General features: G+C 42.8%; 1 protein-coding gene across 2 annotated transcripts; it reads left to right on the top strand.

The window, feature by feature from the left end:
• The first annotated feature begins 1,450 nt into the window (after window positions 1-1,450).
• On the top strand, window positions 1,451-20,462 carry LOC120055614 (endophilin-A2-like). 2 transcript variants are annotated; one of them, XM_039003498.1, is made up of 9 exons: window positions 1,451-1,768; window positions 16,371-16,439; window positions 16,567-16,783; window positions 16,985-17,118; window positions 17,233-17,391; window positions 18,560-18,663; window positions 18,793-18,923; window positions 19,047-19,094; window positions 20,260-20,462. In XM_039003498.1, the coding sequence occupies exons 1-9, from the start codon at window positions 1,724-1,726 to the stop codon at window positions 20,442-20,444; spliced, it is 1,092 nt and encodes a 363-aa protein (XP_038859426.1). In that variant the 5' UTR covers window positions 1,451-1,723; the 3' UTR covers window positions 20,445-20,462. The 2 variants fall into 2 exon arrangements, with proteins under 2 accessions (XP_038859426.1, XP_038859427.1); XM_039003499.1 differs by lacking the exon at window positions 19,047-19,094 and having other exon boundaries at window positions 1,455-1,768.
• Window positions 20,463-21,085: the final 623 nt, after the last annotated feature.

Below are 21,085 nucleotides of genomic sequence, written 5' to 3'. Positions count from 1 at the left end.
GATGGCACCACATTGTAAAACGTATCGCGCTGAACAGACATGATTCTCTGCAATAAGAAAAGGTATAACATCAGCACCATACATTTTTGTATATATTCTGCAGCATTGTAAATATTGTACCTCTCTGAATAAGGCTCAAATGTTGCCAAAAACATTCACGCCTTGGGAAAGGAAAAGGAGCCGACTGGGAAAAATCCATTGTCCTCAGCAGAGCTGTCACTGACTGCCACCCCTGTGGCCCACAGCTAGTCCCTTCCCCGATGCCTCCTTTCCTTCTCCGGCAATGCTGTAGGGGGAGGGGATTGGGTAAAGGTGAAAGAAGATTCCCGGTGGCATCCACCTTTTATTCGAAAATACCGGTCCTCTCACAGATCTGCAGATAAAGAAGATGAGATTAGGAGAGGAATCGAATGCTTCTGAAATACAATAAGGGCCAGTTTCCTGGACACAGATCATTTCAATAGAGATTTTCAGTCCATGACTAGGTTTAGCCTAATCCGTGTCTGGGAAACTGTCCAGATGTCTTCAAAAATAAATGGCCTGTCATCACATGGGGACATCACTGAAAATCAATCAGAGCAAATAAATTAGGATAGAATATCTTATCCCCTGAGTGTCTATAGACAAGCAGGCAGGCAGGCAGGCCTACAGAATCTGTTTCCAATCTATTACTTGTTTTCCCCGTTATCTTATTGAAAAATAGCAGGAACTGCAAATCCAGTTTATATACACTGAACAATAATATAAACGCAACATGTAAAGTGTTGGTCACATGTTTCATGAGCTGAAATAAAAAATAGCAGAAACTTTCCATACGTACAAAAAGCTTCTTTCTCTCAACTTTTGTGCACAAAATTGTTTATATCCCTGTTAGTGAGCATTTCTCCTTTGCTAAGATAATACATCCACCTGACAGGTGTTGCATATCAAGAAGCTGATTAAACAGCATTATAATTATTACACAAGTGCATCTTGAGCTGGGGGCAATAAAAGGCCACTTTAAAATGTGCAGTTTTGTAGCACAACACAATGTCACAGATGTTGCAAGTTTTGAGGGAGCGTGCAGTTGGCATGCTGACTGCAGGAATGTCCACCAGAGCTGTTGCCAGTGAATTGAATGTTAATTTCTCTACAATAAACTGCTTCCAACATCGTTTTAGAGAATTTGTCGGTACCTCCAACCGGCCTCACAACCACAGACCATGTGTAACCACGCCAGTTCATGGGGGGGTGCTGAGAAGTATTTTTGTCTATAATAAAGCCCTTTTGTGGGGAACAACTCTATCTGATTGGCTGTGCCTGGCTCCCCAGTGGGTGGGCCTATGCCCTCCCAGGCCAATTTATGGTTGCACCCCTGCTCAGCCATGTGAATTTAGGTCCTTATGAATTTATTTCAATTGACTGATTTCCTTATGTGAACTGTAACTCAGTAAAATATTTGAAATTGTTGCGTTTATATTTTTGTTCAGTATAGCAGAAGCTTCTATGCCTTGCAGGAAGTAGACTGGTTGCCAGGCAAGTTCCACTCGCAAAGGAAAACTAGCTTGAAAGAGAGTATGATCCACTGTTGAGGACTAAACTCCACGGTGAAGGAAGTTTAGTCTGCTGCGGAGAAAACGACGCAGAAGAGAAACTTAAGCGAGCTATTCCTATAATCAAACGTTCAGCAATTATTTAAAAGCAACTTGCACGTAAAGAAAGAAGCTTATATCCTGCATCAAAAATGTCAGTCGCAGGCTTCAAGAAACAATTTTACAAAGCAAGCCAGGTCAGTGAACAACTTTTTACTTCGGCTAAAGTTATATTGTATGTTAGCTAGCTAAGTTAGCTGGATAGCTAGCGACGTTAGCATTACTTGTGCAATATAGCCAACTAGTTAAATGTGCCTTTTGACAAGGAAATATCTGACCCAAATGTTTTATTTATTGGCTAAATTATTTAACTTTTACATTTGTTTAATGGCTAACTTCAGTGGCCTGAAAAGTCCTCGCAAAGTTAAATCTGCATAGTTCCAGTGAGTTGGCTATGCTAGTAGCTGGCTAGCTGTCAGTTCAGCACAACGTTACTTTGTCGTGTCGTAATTGACACATTGTTTAAATTTACTATAAAAACAGTGTTTGAAAACAGCGCCATTGTTTCGGTGTGTCATAGCAAATTTTTCTACGCAAACATAAACAAACTAACGTTAGTGAGTTTCGTATCAGAACGTTTACATGACTCATTTTAAATACTCCCCCCTCTCTTTCTCTGAGTTTAGCAAAACATTTTCTTCCTTGGAGGAATGGATAAAGCGGTGTAGACTAGAGGGGAATTAATCTAGCTGTATGTGATAAACCCTTTTAATTTGAGCTCAACCAATCAGTTATTTTGTGTCAGGATGATCTCATTTCATGGACATTGCATTACCAAAAATTCCCCAAATTTTTTTTTTTTTTTTTTACATTGTAGAATAACTGTGACGACATCAAAACTATGAAAAAACACACATGGAATCATGTAGTAACCAGAAAAGTATTAAACAAATCAAAATATATTTCTGATTCTTCAAAATAGCCACTCTTTGCCTTGACAGCTCTGCACACTCTGCACGCATTCTCTCAACCAGCTTCATGAGGTAGTCACCTGGAATGCATGTCAATTAACAGGTGTGCCTTGTTAAAAAAAAATATTTGTGGAATTTCTTTCCTTAATGTGTTTGAGCCAATCAGTTGTGTTGTGACAACGTAGGGGTGGTATACAGAAGATAGCCCTATTTGGTAAAAGAGTCCATATTATGGTAAGAACAGCTCAAATAAGCATGGAGAAACGACAGTCCATCATTACTTTAAGACATAAAAGTCAGTCAATCTGGAAAATTAAGAACTTTGGAAGTTTCTTCAAGTGCAGTTGCAAAAACCATCAAGCGCTATGATGAAACTGGCTCTCATGAGGACCGCCACAGGAAAGGAAGACCCAGAGTTACATCTGCTGCAGAGGATAAGTTCATTAGCGTTACCAGCCTCAGAAATTGCAGCCCAAATAAATGCTTCACGGAGTTCAAGTAACAGACACATCTCAATTATCGACTGCATTAATTAGGCCTTCGTGGTCGAATTGCTGCAAAGAAACCACTACTAAAGGACACCAATAAGAAGAGGCTTTATTGGGCCAAGAAATGGACATTAGACCGGTGGAAATCTCTCTTTTGGCCTGATGAGTCCAAATTTAGATTTTTGGTTCCAACCGCTGTGTCTTTGTGAGACGCAGAGTAGGTGAATGGATTATCTCCGCATGGCTAGTTCCCAACGTGAAGCGTGGGGGTGCTTTGCTGGAGATGCTGTCAGGGATTTATTTAGAATTCAAGGCACACTTAACCAGTATGGCTACCACAGCATTCTGCAGTGATACACCATCCCATCTGATTTGTGCTTAGTCCCACTATAATTTTGTTTTTCAACAGTACAAAGACCCAATACACCTCCAGTCTGTGTAAGTGCTATTTGACCAAGAAGGATAGGGATGGGGTGCTGCATCAGATGACCTGGCTTCCACAATTACCTGACCTCAACCCTTGGTTTGGGATGAGTTTGACCACAGAGTGAAGGAAAAGCAGCCAACAGGTGCTCAACATATGTGGGAACTCTTTCAAGACTGTTGGAAAAGCATTCCAGGTGAAGCTGGTTGAGAGAATGCCAAGAGTGTGCAAAGCTGTCATCAAGGCAAAGGGTGTCTAATTTGAAGAGTCAAACATGCTTATTACCTTTATGTGGAATGTATCTCCTGTTTAGGAGGTACTTAACTTAACAGGTGTAAAATAAATGTCTGAAACTATATTCCTTACATACTGGTCTTGGGGGAAAGACTGTTGGGAGGTTCTCTTCTGCAATGTTCAACCAATCCAGTAAATGTGAAGGAGGAGTTAAGATGAAGTGTCGCCTTGTTAACGTCCAAAAGCGGATGTCGCTTCACAGGCTATATTTATTTCATATCCCCTGAAAACCGGAGGCTAGGAAGTACTAGTGGTGTAACACAAATAAAAGGGTTGTTATTGCATTGGATGGATCTGAGATACATTATAGCCTTTGCAGATACTAATACAATCTGCATTTGGCCACAAGTGAAGTAGTTACAGAACAGGTTGTAAGTAGTCCTAAGGAAGTCATCTGACAGCTTTGAGAGGCCAATTTTTGACAGTTTCTATTTGATCTTTAGTAGTAAATACTCTCGAGGCCTCCATAATTAGTGATGTAACACAGTGTGTTGTGTGTGAACTGAAATGGCCTGACTGTCCCACTCACCTCACTACTATAGAATAGTCTGACTGGTTTTTGGGTAAATGGGCACGAAGGCACCTAGTAGGCAAGGCCTAGACACTCTCAAACCCCTGTCATTAAATATCTCTGGGAGAAATGAGGGCGTGGGTGTCTGAGTGTACTGACCCTTATTATGAGGCCATCTGCTATGTTATAGGGGCCTGTTTTGGAAATAGGTCAGTCTGTTGGTGTGTTGTTCACACAGCTGTGAGTGATTGTTTGGTGAGTTGTTCTCCTGACTCTGGTGTGCTTTGGAATCCTGGCAATGTTGCAGTAGTGCCCAAACCGGATTCCTGGGTTGTTATTAAGCCAGGAGAACAGACTCGGTCAACAGCCTGCCGGTAAACACACACTCACTTCCTCACATGGGATTATCTAATGGGTTGTTCCACTAATTTGGGGCCTTTTTTGAGAAGTGTTAAAAAAAGAGCACATGTTCAACTTCATAAACACATTTTCCCATCTCGAGGTTACATTTTTTTTAAGATAGGGATGCACGATATATCGGTGAACATATCGAAATCGGCCGATATTAGCGTAAAAATGCCTACATCGGTATCGGCCCGATGTATAGTTTAACACCGATTTGCAAAATCGATGTCAAAGCTGACATGCATACCTGTAAGTACAATACGCGACGTAAAATTTTGCGCTACACTTGCAACACAGTATTCCTAACCTAGCCCACAATGTCTGCTGTGTGGATCGAGCAGTCATTTGAAAGAGTAAGAAAATTTCAGCGAGACAACTCAAAAGGCGAAATCCATTAACGCCAGGATAATGGAATTCATTGTCCTTGACAATCAACCGTTCTCTGTCGTGGGTGATGTTGGCTTTCGCGACTGATCGAGCACCGGTACACACTAACGTTACCAAGTGCGCTATTTTTCAGATGTTGCCCTACTAGAGTTACACTGTAATAGCGTCACTGCTATTAGCTTCACGACATTCTATGGAACGCCGTTTAGGTCGTTGCGTGTCAAAGATACATGTCAAATAACACTATTCGACAATAACACTATTTGACGCGTTAAATAACAGTTCTATTATAGAGTGTTGTGTGTTCTAAATTTGCTCTTGAAAGCCAAGTGCCACCACTACTATCAGTAGCTCTATCAAAGCTGTACAAAAAAGTCTGCAAACACTGGCCACGAACAATGTGTTTACAATACAGCGTTGGTAATAAAGCATTATTTGTTCGACCGCAACTTCTGGGGTAGCTAGCTAGCTTTAGATTGTTACCTAGCTAGCACCAACACAACCAGCCTGAAAACAATGACCAGTAGAAACTGCAGTCATTTTCATTATTCTTAGCAATGATTTAGGAATCCTTGTGTTTAAGTATTAGCGAGATAGTCACTTGTTGTTCGCCTATTGAAATTGAACTTCAGTTCATGAAAATAAATAGCTAGCCAGCTACTTAACCCTGTTGCCCAAAGCTAACGTTATAAGCACCCAGCTAGCTTCATCTGGCTAGTGATGCTCGACCAGACCGGGTTATGTGTTGTGAAGCTAGCCACAATAAGGATTCGACACAATAGTGGAATTTGCATTTTGCCTTCAAAATAAAAGTACCTCTTTGAAAGTAATGTAGAAGGTTACAATTGGTGGAATCATATTTAGACTAGATCATGTTAAACAAGGTTGGAATGCGAAGCAATGAACTGGGGTATCAGTCTACTCAGTGACACCAACAGAACACAACTGAAGAGTTTTCACAAATATTTGTGTTGTAGTTTTTATCACGGGACTGTGACTGTGTGAAATCACCTCTCCAGCCAGCCTATTGTGTGTGTGTATTGACGTTCATGTTGCACTGTACAGCTTGCCCTGGGGTTCAATGAAATGGGGTATCAGTCTACTCAATAGCCAAGCAATTTTTTCCCTACGTCCTCCTCAGTTATCAGACTCCAAAACATCCGTGCAGTATTGTTTTTTCTCGGGAATAGTGTTCAATACACATAGGTTGACAATAAATGTGGCTCAATTCACAGTTGTTTCAGAGTCCCGCAATAAGAGCTACAACGCTAATGTTCTCTGGGTGTCACTGAGTAGACTGATACCCTGTGTCATTGATCCACAATCCATAGGTAAGGCTGTATAGTGAAATATGTATGCCCCCAATGCAATTCTAAAGTATAATACATCCAGTGTGATTTCAGCAGATTAACAAATTGTTTTTTGTTGATTTTATATAACATTCCAACCTTGTTTAGCATAATCTATTCAATTATGCCATAATTCTACTATTTGTATTCATTTGCATCACTGTCAATTACATACTTTTATTTTGAAGGCTAACTGCAAAGTCTGCTATTGTGGCTAATCCTTATTGTGGCTAGCTTCACATAGATGGTTCTGACCAGCATTAATCAAATAAGAACTGTCTTATAAATGAGGGTTATTTTAGATGATGACACCTAGCTATATAGTTAGCTAGCTAACTATAGCTACTGAAACAGATTGTTTTGCTATGTTTTTGGGGAAGAACATTGTTTGCATCCATGAGCTCGCCAGCTTTTTTTTATGACCAGGACTGTAGGTACGTGGGAAAACTTTACCAGCATCATAGCATACGTATCAATGAATCATTGTGACATATGAAATACGAGTGATAGTGTAATCAATGTGTAATAACTACGTAAAAAATCTATGAACTCGTTAAATTGTGATGTGCAGTCATATTCAGGTCCTGATTGGTCAACAAGCTTATTTGACATGTCAAATAGTGTTATTTGACATGTATCTTTTTTGACACGCAAAGACCCAAACTGCGTTCCATAGAAATCCTGGTTGAGAATGAAACGACTAAACAAATTAACAACGAAATAGTACAGCAAGTAAGTGAAAGAAATAGGTTTTGATAATGTTTTACTGGTAATGGGGACATGCATAAATGCCAACAAAATAACTTTTTGGTCAGGTGTGTGTGTGTGTGTGTGTGTGTGTGTGTGTGTGTGTGTGTGTGTGTGTGTGTGTGTGTGTGTGTGTGTGTGTGTGTGTGTGTGTGTGTGTGTGTAACCTTAACTAGGCAAGTCAGTTAAGAACAAATTCTTATTTCCAATGACGACCAAACCCAGATGACACTGGGCCAATTGTGCGCCGCCTTATGGGACTCCCAATCACGGCCGGATGTGATACCGCCTGGATTCAAACCAGGGACTGTAGTGATGCCTCTTGCGCTGAGATGCAGTACCTTAGACCTGCGCCCGCGTGTGTGTGCGTGTGTGTGTGTTAACACTTTAACTGTTCCAGAATGCTTAAAAGGCCGCTCAAATTTTAAATATCGGTATTGTTTTTTTGGGGCAAGGAAAATATTGGTATCTGCTAAAAATGTAATATCGGTGCATCACAAAAAAAAATGACTATAGTAATTGCCAACTAAAGAGGGTTGAAGATTTATTCTTAAAGCAGCCATGAATCCCCTTGTAACAGGGGGAATGGAAGCATGTTGTGTGCAACAGGGAGTGGCAATTGAATGCAAGCTTCACCCAAAAAATGAAATGAACATTTCTAGCCTGTCTGAGTAACAGGTTGACGTGTTGACACTCAGTTTTCCACCAGAAAATTGCCAAAAAGAGTAGAACCATCTGAACTGCTTTTACTCTGATTTGTCTTTTCTATTTTTATTTTTCAAATGTTTAAAAAAAAAATCTAATCATAAGGAATGGTTTTAACATATTGAAACCAAAGTTCAGTTTACGTAACAGGGTTGACCTTAAAATGAGGGACAGATGTAAAATGAATCACTAATCACATGAAATAAAAGAGAAATCTTCAGAAATCACTGTCAAAGCAACAAAATAACTAGGACTTTACAGTAACCAGGTTTCCATCCAACCTTTTTATGTGAGTAAAATACATGACAGCCCTGATGGAAACAGCAAATTTGTCGGTAAACTTTGCAAATGTTGACAACTTTACGCTCGACAAGGTGGGATCTTTTTATTTGTAAAATTAAGTATGCAAGAAATTATGGTAAAAATGCCTTTTATGAGTAAATATTGTTATAATAACCATATGTTGTGTGGTCCTCCCACTATGACTCGGTAAAGCATGCAGTTTATTAGGCTACAGATGAAATGTTTTGATGAACTTCACAGGGTGGTGAAAGTGCACGGTGACGAGCTTGATGCTGCTTTACATTAAATATTGAGGGTCTTATTCTGCTGACATAATGATCGATGCTTGGCTGCCGTTTGACAAATAAAAAGGATCTTGCTCTTTTGTCTGAAATAGGAATCTCATCATGTAGCCTAGGTAGCCAGCACTGTATCTGCCAGCTGTTGGTTAGAGCGCACGCGCAAAGACCAGAGTGGGCTCATTCCCTATACATACAATTAATAATTTGTATATAACAAGTTGAAAACGCGATGAAAACCCATTTAACTTGTATTCAATGATTCGGTACATGGGAATTTAACCGCAAAACTTATTTTTATGTGCACCACGTCATCAAGCTCAGCGTTTTATCCACAAATAAGTCAATTTGATAAACTCATCTCTGGTGGGAAAAGGAGGCATGAGGACTGCAACACGTGTTGTTCATCTTGCTACTCGGGCAATAAAATCAGTGGCCTTTTCAATTGCTACATCTTCAACCGCTGATGGGATACTGCCACATTTTAATGAACCGCTGATGGGTTACTGCCACATTTTAATGCACAGAAAGGAAAAACTCGTATGAACACACACACCAGAGAGACATGTTGATTACATGAACACAAACGCCACAAATATATTCCCACTCCCAGGCAGGCCCACCTCCTAGTTATGTCATGTAGCATAATGAGGACTACAGCTGTCAGTAGCTGGTCCTCATCATGTACCTATTTATAGAATATTAGCTCCTGCACCTAAAATATAAACAGTACCAGCACCCAAAATGAGTACCGGAACTTATTTCAGTCCAAGTCGAGCACTGACAAGAAGTAATCAGGTAGGCCTATTTTATGTTTCCACAAGATCAGAACATGACATTTCTCCCTTTTCACGTGAGTGGTTTTTGAAAGGGAGAGAGCTGGAAAGATTTTTCAAATACATTGAGGAACTATTGTCTTTCTTAATGGATGTAAAAACAGACTTTGTTTTGAGGTGAAGATAACAACATTATTTTGAGAAGCTCCACAGGTCATTAGTGGTGGTGCGTTAAGCCAATCAGAAATACTATCAGATCCCCAAATGGGCACATTTACATGCCTACATTAGCGTGCAGACCAGGTAGCCTATAGGCTTACTTTTAAGCTTAATCAACATTGACAGGAGCGCTCCAAACAAAAGACAATGACTAAATTGAATTGAAGAAACTCCTAAATGGTATGAAATAAACCAAAACTTGTTTCTCACAAGTGTTGCATTTGGTTGTGCGCTATGCAAACAATTTGCCCACTCCACAATGAGAACGGTAAAAGGAATAATAATATATTGAAGGCATTAACAGAAATTACCGTAACCAAACAAACATTAAAGATTACAAATTATAGGAATTAACGGTAAATGTACTACTGGTGATATATGTAATGGGGAGTTGATATACACTTAACAATCAAACGCAAACAATTCACACAATGAAGTTATGAAAACAATAAATGTGCACCAATTGGCGGGAGAGAAGGCATTCTGGAGAGAGAAGTGCATTGTGAATCTGGGCGCTGCATGGTCAATCCGACATCTGCATTGGCCATGCAGCATTTATGGTGATACGGCCTCTGCAGAAGTCAGGGCATTCATACTTCTTGCGCTCCACGGAGCAGCGCAAAGCAGTTGTGAAGGAAGTTTTCAAGGAAATTAATGTGTTTATACAGGATGATTTGGCCTCTGCATGCCTCCGGAGGCTTCACAATTGGTCATACCCTCCATATGGATCCACTGGCCACATTTTCACATCAAGCATAAATTGGCTTTTAGTCTAGGCCTCCGCAAGGGATTAGTTCACTGAGATAGGCGTGTGTGTGTATGTATGTGTATATATATATATATATATCTCACACACACACACACACTACCGTTCAAAAGTTTGGGGTCACTTAGAAATGTCCTTGTTTTTGAAAGAAAAGGTTCTTTTTTTGTCAATTTAAAATAACATCACTCCCTTCACAGAACAGTGCAAACTGGCTCTAACGAGAATGGACAGAGGAGTGGGAGGCCCTGGTGCACAACTGAGCAAAGGGACAAGTACATTAGAAGGCCAGCATCCCAGAGTCGCCTCTTCACTGTTGACATTGAGACTGGTGTTTTGCAGGTACTATTTAATGAAGCTGCCAGTTGAGGACTTGTGAGGTGTCTGTTTCTCAAACTAGATACTAATGTACTTGTCCTCTTGCTCAGTTGTGCACCGGGGCCTCCCACTCTTTCTATTCTGGTTAGAGCCAGTTTGCACAGTTCAGTGAAGGGAGTAGTACACAGCGTTGTACGAGATCTTCAGTTTCTTGGCAATTTCTCGCATGGAATAGCCTTAATTTCTCAGAAGAATAGACTGACGAGTTTCAGTAGACATTTCTTTGTTTCTGGCCATTTTGAGCCTGTAATCGAACCCACAAATGCTGATGCTCCAGAAACTCAACTAGTCTAAAGAATGGCAGTTTTATTGCTTTAAACAGCACAACCGTTTTCAGCTGTGCTAACATAATTGCAAAAGGGTTTTCTAATGATCAATTAGCATTTTTAAAGTAATAAACTTGGATTAGCTAACACAACGTGCCCTTGGAACACAGGAGTGACGGTTGCTGATAATGGGCCTCTGTACGCCTATGTAGACATTCCATTAAAAATCAGCCGTTTCCAGCTACAATAGTCATTTACAACATTAACAATGTCTACACTGTATTTCTGATCAATTTGATGTTAATGGTAAAACATTTGATTTTTCTTTAAAAAACAATGACATTTCTAAGTGACCCCAACCGTTTGAACGGTAATATATATTAACACTGCAAAAAAAAGAAACGTCCACTCACTGTCAACTGCGTTTATTTTCAGCAAATGTAACGTGTAAATATTTGTATGAACATAACAAGATTAATCAACTGAGACATAAACTGAACAAGTTCCACAGACTAACAGAAATTGAATGTGTCCCTGAACAAAGGGGGGGACTTACTGATAAGTCAGTATCTGGTGTGGCCATCAGCTGCATTTAAGTTCTGCAGTACATCTCCTCCTCATGGACTGCACCAGATTTGCCAGTTCTTGCAGTGAGATGTTACCCCACTCTTCCACCAAGGCACCTGCAAGTTCCCGGACATTTCTGGGGGGAATGGCCCTAGCCCTCATCCTCCAATCCAACAGGTCCCAGACGTGCTCAATGGGATTGAGATCCGGTCTCTTCGCTGGCCATGGCAGAACACTAACATTCCTGTATTGCAGAAAATCATGCACAGAATGAGCAGTATGGCTGGTGGCATTGTTGTGCTGGAGGGTCATGTCAGGATGAGCCTGCAGGAAGGGTACCACATGAGGGAGGAAGATTTCTTCCCTGTAACGCACAACGTTGAGATTGCCTGCAATGACATCAAGCTCAGTCCGATGATGCTGTGACACACCGCCCCAGACCATGATGGACCTCCCACCTCCAAATCAATCCTGCTCCAGAGTACAGCCCTCGGTGTAATGCTCATTCCTTCTACGATAAACGCAAATCCGACCATCACCCCTGGTGAGACAAAACCGCGACTCGTCAGTGAAGAGCACTTTTTGCCAGTCCTGTCTGGTCCAGCGACGGTGGGTTTGTGCCCATAGGCAACGTCGTTGCCGGTGATGTCTGATGAGGACCTGCCTTACAACAGGCCTACAAGCCCTCAGTCCAGCCTCTCTCAGCCTATTGTGGACAGTCTGAGCACTGATGGAGGGATTGTGCGTTCCAGGTGTAACTCGGGCAGTTGTTGTTGCTATCCTGTACCTGTCCCGCAGGTGTGATGTTCAGATGTACCGATCCTGTGCAGATGTTGTTACACGTGGTCTGCCACTGCGAGGATGATCAGCTGTCCGTCCTGTCTCCCTGTAGTGCGGTCTTATGTGTCTCACAGTACGGACATTGCAATTTATTGCCCTGGCCACATCTGCAGTCCTCATGCCTCTTTTCAGCATGCCTAAGGCACGTTCACACAGATGAGCAGGGACCCTGGGCATCTTTCTTTTGGTGTTTTTCATAGTCAGTAGAAAGGCCTCTTTAGTGTCCTAAGTTTTCATAACTGTGACCTTAATTGCCTACCGTCTGTAAGCTGTTAGTGTCTTAACGACCGTCAAGCAGGTACATGTTCATTAATGCTTAATGGGTCATTGAACAAGCATGGGAAACAGTGTTTAAACCCTTTACAATGAAGATCTGTGAAGTTATTTGGATTTGTATGAGTTATCTTTGAAAGACAGGGTCCTGAAAAAGGGACGTTTATTTATTTTTGCTGAGTTTATTCTACTGCTCGACAAAAAAAATAATCTTGGTCGACCAAAGTCCTATCGACCGAACAATCGACCTGTCAACTAATTGGGGTCAGCCCTAACAAAATCGCAATAAAATGAGTATTGAATCGCAATACATATTGTATCGAAACAGTATCGTGATAATATCGTATCGTGAGGTGCCTGGCAATTCCCAGCCATAATGGTAACTTGTAGTTTCACATCAAAAATATTGTTGCCCCAGTAGGACTGAGGGGGTGGGTATTACACACAATATAGCCTATTGCGCACTGATCAGTTTGAATTTAATTGGTATGGTTGGCAACGGGCTTGATGTGTATCAGGTGTGTAAAACTGCTGGTATGGAGCAAAAGCCTGCACACACTGTGGGTCTCCATGACTTAATAACTTCTTTTGGCTGCAATCCCGCTAACGGGATGATATGACAACAGCCAGTGAAAGTGCAGGGCGTCAAATTCAAAAAACAGAAATCTCATAATTAAAATTCCTCAGACATACATGTGTCTTATACCATTTTAAAGGTAATCTTGTTGTTAATCCCACCAAAGTGCCCGATTTCAAATATGTTTTTCAGCGAAAGCACTACAAACGATTGTTAGGTCACACCAAACCACAATAAGCACAGCCATTTTTCCAGCGAAAGATAGCAGTCACAAAAAGCACAAATATAGCTAAAATGAATCACTAACCTTTGATGATCTTCATCAGATGACACTCATAGGACTTCATGTTACACAATGCATGCATGTTTTGTTTGATAAAGTTCATATTTATATAAAAAAATCTGAGTTTACATTGGCGCGTTACATTCACTAGTTCCAAAATCATCCAGTGATAGTGCATAGCCACATCGTTTCAACAGAAATACTCATCATAAATGTAGATGATAATACAAGTTATACACATGGAATTATAGATATACCTCCCCTTAATGCAACCGCTGTGTCAGATTTCAAAAAAACTTTACGGAAAAAGCAAACCATGCAATAATCTGAGACGGAGCTCAGAACAATAGTAAAATTAGCCGCCATGTTGGAGTCAACAGAAACCAGAAAATACATGATAAATGTTTCCTTACCTTTGATGAACTTCATCAGAATGCAGTCCTAGGAATCCCAGGTCCACAATAAATGCTTGATTTGTTCGATAATGTCCGTTATTTATGTCCAATTAGCTACTTTGGTTAGCGCGTTTGGTAAACAATTCCAAAGTCACAAAGCGCGACCACTATAACGTGACGAAATGTCCAAAAGTTCCGTAACAGGCAGTAGAAACATGTCAAACGATGTATTGAATCAATTTTTAGAATGTTGTTAACATACATCTTGAATAACGTTCCAACCGGAGAATTACATTGACTTCAGTTGAGCGATGGAACGGAGCTGCCTCTCACGTGAACGCGCGTGTTCAATGCGTGGTCACCTCATGGTAGTGGTGAATCATTCCTGTCTCCTTCGGCCCCCCTTCACATTAGTCATCAGACAAAGTTCTATTGACTGTTGACATCTAGTGGAAGCCGTAGGAAGTGAAAACTCATCCATATCTCGCTGTAATTTCAATGGGAGCTTGGTTGAAAATCTACCAGCCTCAGAAAAAAATCCAAACAGGAAGTGGAACTTCTCAGGTTTTTGCCTGCCATATGAGTTCTGTTATACTCACAGACATAATTCAAACAGTTTTAGAAACTTCTGAGTTTCTATCCAATACTAATAATATGCATATATTAGCAACTATGACTGAGGAGCAGGCCATTTACTCTGGGCACCTCTGTGCACCTTTCATCCAAGCTACTCAATACTGCCCCTGCAGCCATAAGAAGTTAAAGAACACTGTTATAAAGATGGCTAACCCATCTGCTGTGTTCATGTAGTGACATACAGTGCATTCGGAAGGTATTCAGACCACTTGCCTTTTTCCACGTTACGTTACAGCCTTATTCTAAAATGAATTAAATATACACAATACACCATAATGACAAATTTTGCAAATATATTAAAAATAAAAAAACACCTTATTTACGTAAGTATTCAGACACTTTGCTATGAGACTCGAAATTGAGTTCAGGTGCACCCTGTTTCCATTGATCATTCTTGATGTTTCTACAACTTCATTGGAGTCCGCCTGTGGAAAAATTCAATTGATTGAACATGATTTGGAAAAGAACACACCTGTCTATATAAGGTCCCACAGTTGACAGTGCATGTCAGAGAAAAAAACCAAGCCATGAGGTTGAAGGAATTGTCCATCGAACTCAGAGACAGGATTGTGTCAAGGAACAGATCTGGAGAAGGATACCAATTTTTCTTTTTGCAGCATTGAAGGTCCCCAAGAACATAGTGGCCTCCATCAGTCTTAAATGGAAGAAGTTTGGAACCACCAAGACTCTTTCTAGAGCTGGCCGCCCGGCGAAACTGAGCAATGGGGGTTGAATGGCCTTGGTCAGGGGTGTGATCATGAACCCAATGGTCATTCTGACAGAGCTCCAGGGTTTGTCTGTGGAGATGGGAGAACCTTCTAGAAGGACAACCATCTCTGCAGCACTCCAACAATCAGGCCTTCATGGTAGTGGCCAGACGGAAGCCGCTCCTTAGTAAAAGGCACATGATGGCCCGCTTGGAGTTTGCCAAAAGGTGCCTAAAGGACTCTTAGACCATGATAAACAAGATTCTCTGGTCTGATGAAACCAAGGTTAAACTCTTTGGCCTGAATGTCAAGCGTCACGTCTCGAGGAAACCTGGCACCATCCCTAAGGTGAAGCATTGTGGTGGCAGCATCATGCTGTGGGGATGTTTTTCTGCGGCAGGGACTGGGAGACCAATGCAGGATCGAGGGGAAAGATGTACGGAGCAAAGTACAGAGATCCTTGATGAAAACCTGCTCAGGACCTCCTACTGGGGCAAAGGTTCACCTTCCAACAGGACAACGACCCTAAGCACACAAACAACACAACACAGGAGTGTCTTCGGGACAAGTCTCTGAATGCCCTTGGCCCAGCCAGAGCCCGGACTTGAACCCGATCTAACATCCCTGGAGAGACCTGAAAAAAGCTGTGCAGTGACACTCCCCATCCAACCTGACAGAGTTTGAGAGGATCTGCAGAGAAGAATGGGAGAAACTCCCCAAATAACTCCCCAAATCGCAAAAAAATTCTCAATCCTGTTTTTGCTTTGTCATTAGGGGGTATTGTGTGTAAATTGAGGGGGGGAAACAATTTTTTTATCGATTTTAGAATAAGGCTGTAACGTAACAAAAGGTGGAAAAAGTCAAGGAGTCTGAATTCTTTCCGAATGCACTGTATAGCCTAGGCCCTGAAGATAGCTGCACTGAGTCACATGTTGAACAAATAGGCTCTACAATGAGTCTGTTTTGATGACCTGCCAATAAACCCAATGCTTCTGGTTCTTGTTTGCGTGCGAGTCCCTCTCTGTGAAAAAGTGTTCCTGTCTGTGACTGCGTTTGTAACTGTATAAAAGGAAACTGTCTGTGGTTAGGTCTTCTCTGCTGATACAGGGCTAACCAGAGTAGAGCTGCTACAGAGGAAGTGCTACTGTTCTGTCTGAATTAGGAACGGCTTTGTTGTGATGGAAAAGTCATGTCCTGTGCAGAATACATGTAAAAGACTTGAACTTATTATTCTCCTTCTGCCTGGTCCTTTTGTAGATGGTCAGTGAGAAGGTCGGAGGTGCAGAGGGAACCAAGCTGGATGAAGACTTCAAAGATCTGGAGAAGGTAAGTGATCTCTCCCCAACGCAAAAAAACATACACTCCTATTAACCTAAGATTGGATTTTCCTATCGATCCATTTTGTCAGAGTAGATTGTACATTCGCTGTCTCTCCTTCTTCACTTCCCCACAGAGGGCAGATGTGACCAGTAAAGCGGTGGTGGATGTCATCTCTAAAACATCGGAGTACCTGCAGCCCAACCCAGCGTCCAGGGCCAAGCTGACCATGCTGAACACGGTGTCTAAGATGCGGGGCCAGGTGAAGAGCCCTGGCTACCCCCAGGCTGAAGGGCTTCTGGGGGAGAGCATGGCCAAGTTCGGACGAGAGATGGGAGAGGACACCAACTTTGGTAAGAAAGAGATTGATTTCATAAACTACCATAAGTTTTATTTTACCTTTGTGCCCTAGCCTTTGGCTCTCAGAATACTGAATTCCAGGTGCGTTTGTGTGTGAAGTAGGGACCACGTACTCGACAGAAGAACCTTGTCCTTTATTGTGGCCGGTGAGGGGATTGTGTGCCCATTCTCATGTAACAGTCTTTGTCCTGTAGGTGGCGCCCTGGTGGACGTGGGCGAGTCCATGAAGAGGCTGGCTGAGGTCAAAGATTCCCTGGACATCGATGTCAAACAGAACTTTATCGATCCACTGCAGGCCGTTGTCGACAAGGACATCAAAGACATCCAGGTAGAGACCTAGAATGAGATGAATAAGGGATTCTCAACTCTCCCTCAACGTTACACATTTTATTTTCTAACCCTTCACAATCAACTAATGGAGGACTCTCTCCTCCCTCCTCAGCACCATCTGAAGAAGTTGGAAGGCAGGCGTCTGGACTACGATTATAAGAAGAAACGCCAGGGGAAGATCCCAGACGAGGAGCTGAGGTCAGCCCTGGAGAAGTTCCACGAGTCCAAAGAGATGGCAGAGAGCTCCATGCACAACCTGCTGGAGACTGATGTGAGACATACCTCAGGCGTCAAGGGTTAGAGTTGAGGGATCTGGGGAATAATGCCAGAGATGGACAGCAACAATCATTCTCATTTTATTCGTATGTTGCTTCTTACAAATGAATTAGTCGCAAAGTGCTTACTTTCACAGCAACAAATGGGCTTAAACTCATCGAAAGCAAGTAGAAACAACAGTAGCAAGGAAAATCTCTTTAGTTAATAAGAAAGAAGAGGCTATTTTCCATTGGTTGGCTAGGTAGAAATTCAGGATTCAGGCTTCATACTCCCAAACTATAATACCCAGTAGGGGCTTCAACATCTGTTATCATTGGCATTGGCATTAGTAGTAGCACTGGCGCTAGCATTGGCAACAACGTTAGCATTAGCGTTGATGAGTATTTCAGGACCAGTATGCAGTCAGCTTGCCACGACTCCATAGCTAGTGAGTGGAACAGTTATGTAATGTCACAATGTGTAATAGGTGACGATTCTAGTTTTCCACTATGACTCTGCAACCTAAGAACGTGCCAAACCAGTCTTAGATGGCCTGTCTCTGGTAATGACCTTTTATTTCATCAGATGAGGGGACTGAGTACAACATGTGTTAGTGCCATGTTAATCAGAAACAAAGCAGTTTCGAGAGTCGGAAAATTGACCTCTGTGTGGTGAGGGGGGGAAGAGAGAACAGAAGTGTAAATTAACCATAGTAATGGCGTTTCTAGTCCAGTCCCCCTGGTAATGGCGTTTCTAGTCCAGTCTCCCTGGTAATGGCGTTTCTAGTCCAGCCTCCCTGGTAATGGCGTTTCTAGTCCAGCCTCCCTGGTAATGGCGTTTCTAGTCCAGCCTCCCTGGTAATGGTGTTTCTAGTCCAGCCTCCCTGGTAATGGCGTTTCTAGTCCAGTCCCCCTGGTCATGGCGTTTCTAGTCCAGTCCCCCTGGTCATGGCGTTTCTAGTCCAGTCCCCCTGGTCATGGCGTTTCTAGTCCAGTCCCCCTGGTCATGGCGTTTCTAGTCCAGCCCCCCTGGTAATGGCGTTTCTAGTCCAGCCTCCCTGGTAATGGCGTTTCTAGTCCAGCCTCCCTGGTAATGGCGTTTCTAGTCCAGTCCCCCTGGTAATGCCGTTTCTAGTCCAGTCCCCTGTATTAATGAATCTGACTGGTCTCTGTGCTTGTCTCTAGGTAGAGCAGGTGAGTCAGATGGCTTCTCTGGTCGAGTCACAACTACAGTATCACAAACAGGCTGTGCAGATTCTGGAGGAGCTGACGGACAAACTCCGAGACAGGTAGGTCAGCTGTGTGTGTGTGTGTGTGGACTTCTACAATTCAGTTGAAGCTGTTTGTGTTGGTTGTCGTTGTTTTTATTTGTGTGTATTTACGTGTGACTGATTCATCCCCTCTGCTGTGTGTATCAGGGTGAACGAGGCCCAGTCTCGCCCCAGGCGTGAGTACACTCCTAAACCCAAAGCCTCCTTTGACTACGAAGAGCAGGAGCATTCAAATGGAGAGTACTCCCCCTCTGCCAACCCCCCTTCATACTCCTCAGGTAAGACTGGCCCTTAGCTGTGTGTGTGCCTCTGTGTGTTTCTGTATGTATCTATCTATTGCAGTCTTGTCTCACCAGCCCAAAACTGATCTTTCTGTATGTATAAAACCCCCCCCCCCGTAGACGTCACGTCCTTCCACAGAACACGGTCCACGAAGAACAGTCGACACTGTGAGTGTGAGTCTGTGATTGAGGGTGAAAGAGTGGCAATTAACATGGTACTTAATCGACTCACTTCATTCCAGGAGAGTTTTACTAACATGGAATGGTGTGTGTGGGAAGCTTTAACCCCTTACTCACTTCACTTCATTGTTGCAGCAATTCTGACATTTTTTCTCTGCAGTTTCATGGTATCTAATTGGTAGTTAGTCTTGTCCCATCGCTGCAACTCCCATACGACTCGGGAGAGGCGACGATCGAGATCCATGCGTCCTCCGAAACACGACCCTGCCAAGCCGCACTGCTTCTTGACACAATGCCCGCTTAACCCGGAAGCCAGCTGCACCAATGTGTCGGAGTAAACACCATACACCTGGCGACCGTGTCAACATGCATGCGCCCGGCCTGCTACAGGAGTTGCTAGAGCGCGATGGGACAAGGACATCCCGGCCGGCCAAACCCTCCCCTAACCTGGATGACGCTGGGCCAATTGTGCTCCGCCGCATGAGTCTCCCGGTTGCAGCCGGCTGCGACTCAGCCATGAGATCAAACTTGGGTCTGTAGTGACGCTTCTAGCACTGCGATGCAGTACCCTAAACCGCTGCGCCCCACGGGAGTCAATTCTGACATTTTGCATGGCAAAATGAGAAAAAAAAATCAAATTACTTACGCTGACGAGTGAAAAAGTTTGTTGACGTGTGGCTTGATTGAACCATATTATGCGGTAAATGTGCAGTAATTGGTTGATTTTTGCAAGCCCTCTTTTTGTACTGTGATGATGGGTCAGTTTTATGTGAAAATATTGCTGTGATTTGACTGTTTAATTGCGGAACTAGTGCAGTGATTGGTCAAATTTGCAAGCCCTCGCATAATATGCGGGAATTGTTGATTTCTCCAAAAAAATTGCGATAACAGAATCCTAGAATCCTGGAGGGACTAAACTAACCCCGCACACTGGATCTGGTAACAGGTAACGTCTCCCTTCAACCCTGTGAGCCCAGCGGTTTGGACGTTTATGAAGTGTTCTGGTCCCTTTCCTGCCTCTCACTTATCTAAACTCTGGAAGTGGTTCTGGTTTGAAAAGCAAAGCTGCTGAATCCGTTTCAGAAGAATGTCAAATTAAAGTTTATTTTCTCTTTCCCTCTTCAACACATTCCTCCCCCTTCCTTCTCCCCAGCCTCTGAGCCGTGCGCTAAGGCCCTGTATGACTTCGAGCCAGAGAACGAGGGTGAGCTGGGCTTCTGCGAGGGCGACATCATCATGCTGACCAACCGCATCGACGAGAACTGGTTGGAGGGCACTATCCGCGGCCAATCAGGATTCTTCCCCAACAACTATGTGGAAGTGGTGGTGCCCCTGTAACACTGACAGAACAAGAGGAGCGGGAGGGAGGGATGAGGAGCGGGAGGGAGGGATGAGGAGCGGGAGGGAGGGATGAGGAGCGGGAGGGAGAGATGAGGAGAGGGAGGGAGAGATGAGGAGAGGGAGGGAGAGATGAGGAGAGGGAGGGAGAGATGAGGAGAGGGAGGGAGAGATGAGGAGAGGGAGGGAGGGCTGAGGAGAGGAGGGAGGACAGCGGTAGATGACGGGGGGCATCTCAAAAGTCTAAAATGACTTCCTCCTGTTGATGATCACTGATCTAAATAAATCAGGACAAGGAAATATCAGTGTAAGAAAAGAAAATGAGGTCACCTTAGATTGAGATTCACCTAAAGATGGATGGATGGAAAAAGTGGGAGGAAGATGTTGATGGAAAGGTTAGCACAAGGAAGGTGTATCTTCGTTTTCATTCTCTTTACACTTTCTACACTACACCTCCCTTACCGGGACGTATGGAGATGGGGTTACTAGAGGAGATGTTTGTCATTATGGGTGACCTGTACCCATGAACACTACCAGATGTGTGCTTTAAGCAGACCTAGAAAAAAAACTGCAACAAATTGCCTTGAAATTGTTACCTTTAATCACCTATTTACTTTATTGCCTTTAATTCTAGGGAAAAT

This window comes from Salvelinus namaycush, chromosome 11 (assembly GCF_016432855.1).
Source record: "Salvelinus namaycush isolate Seneca chromosome 11, SaNama_1.0, whole genome shotgun sequence".
Taxonomy (NCBI): domain Eukaryota; kingdom Metazoa; phylum Chordata; class Actinopteri; order Salmoniformes; family Salmonidae; genus Salvelinus; species Salvelinus namaycush.
The sequence above is the reverse complement of the archived record's forward strand: the minus strand, read 5'-3'. Positions and strand labels throughout refer to the sequence as shown.

Bases quoted from the DNA above. Each gene is read 5' to 3' on its own strand.
- LOC120055614 (XM_039003498.1), top strand. From the start codon at position 1,724: ATGTCAGTCGCAGGCTTCAAGAAACAATTTTACAAAGCAAGCCAG. The intron at 16,440-16,566 runs GTAAGTGATCTC...ACTTCCCCACAG, and splicing joins ACTTCAAAGATCTGGAGAAG to AGGGCAGATGTGACCAGTAA. The intron at 16,784-16,984 runs GTAAGAAAGAGA...TTTGTCCTGTAG, and splicing joins GGGAGAGGACACCAACTTTG to GTGGCGCCCTGGTGGACGTG.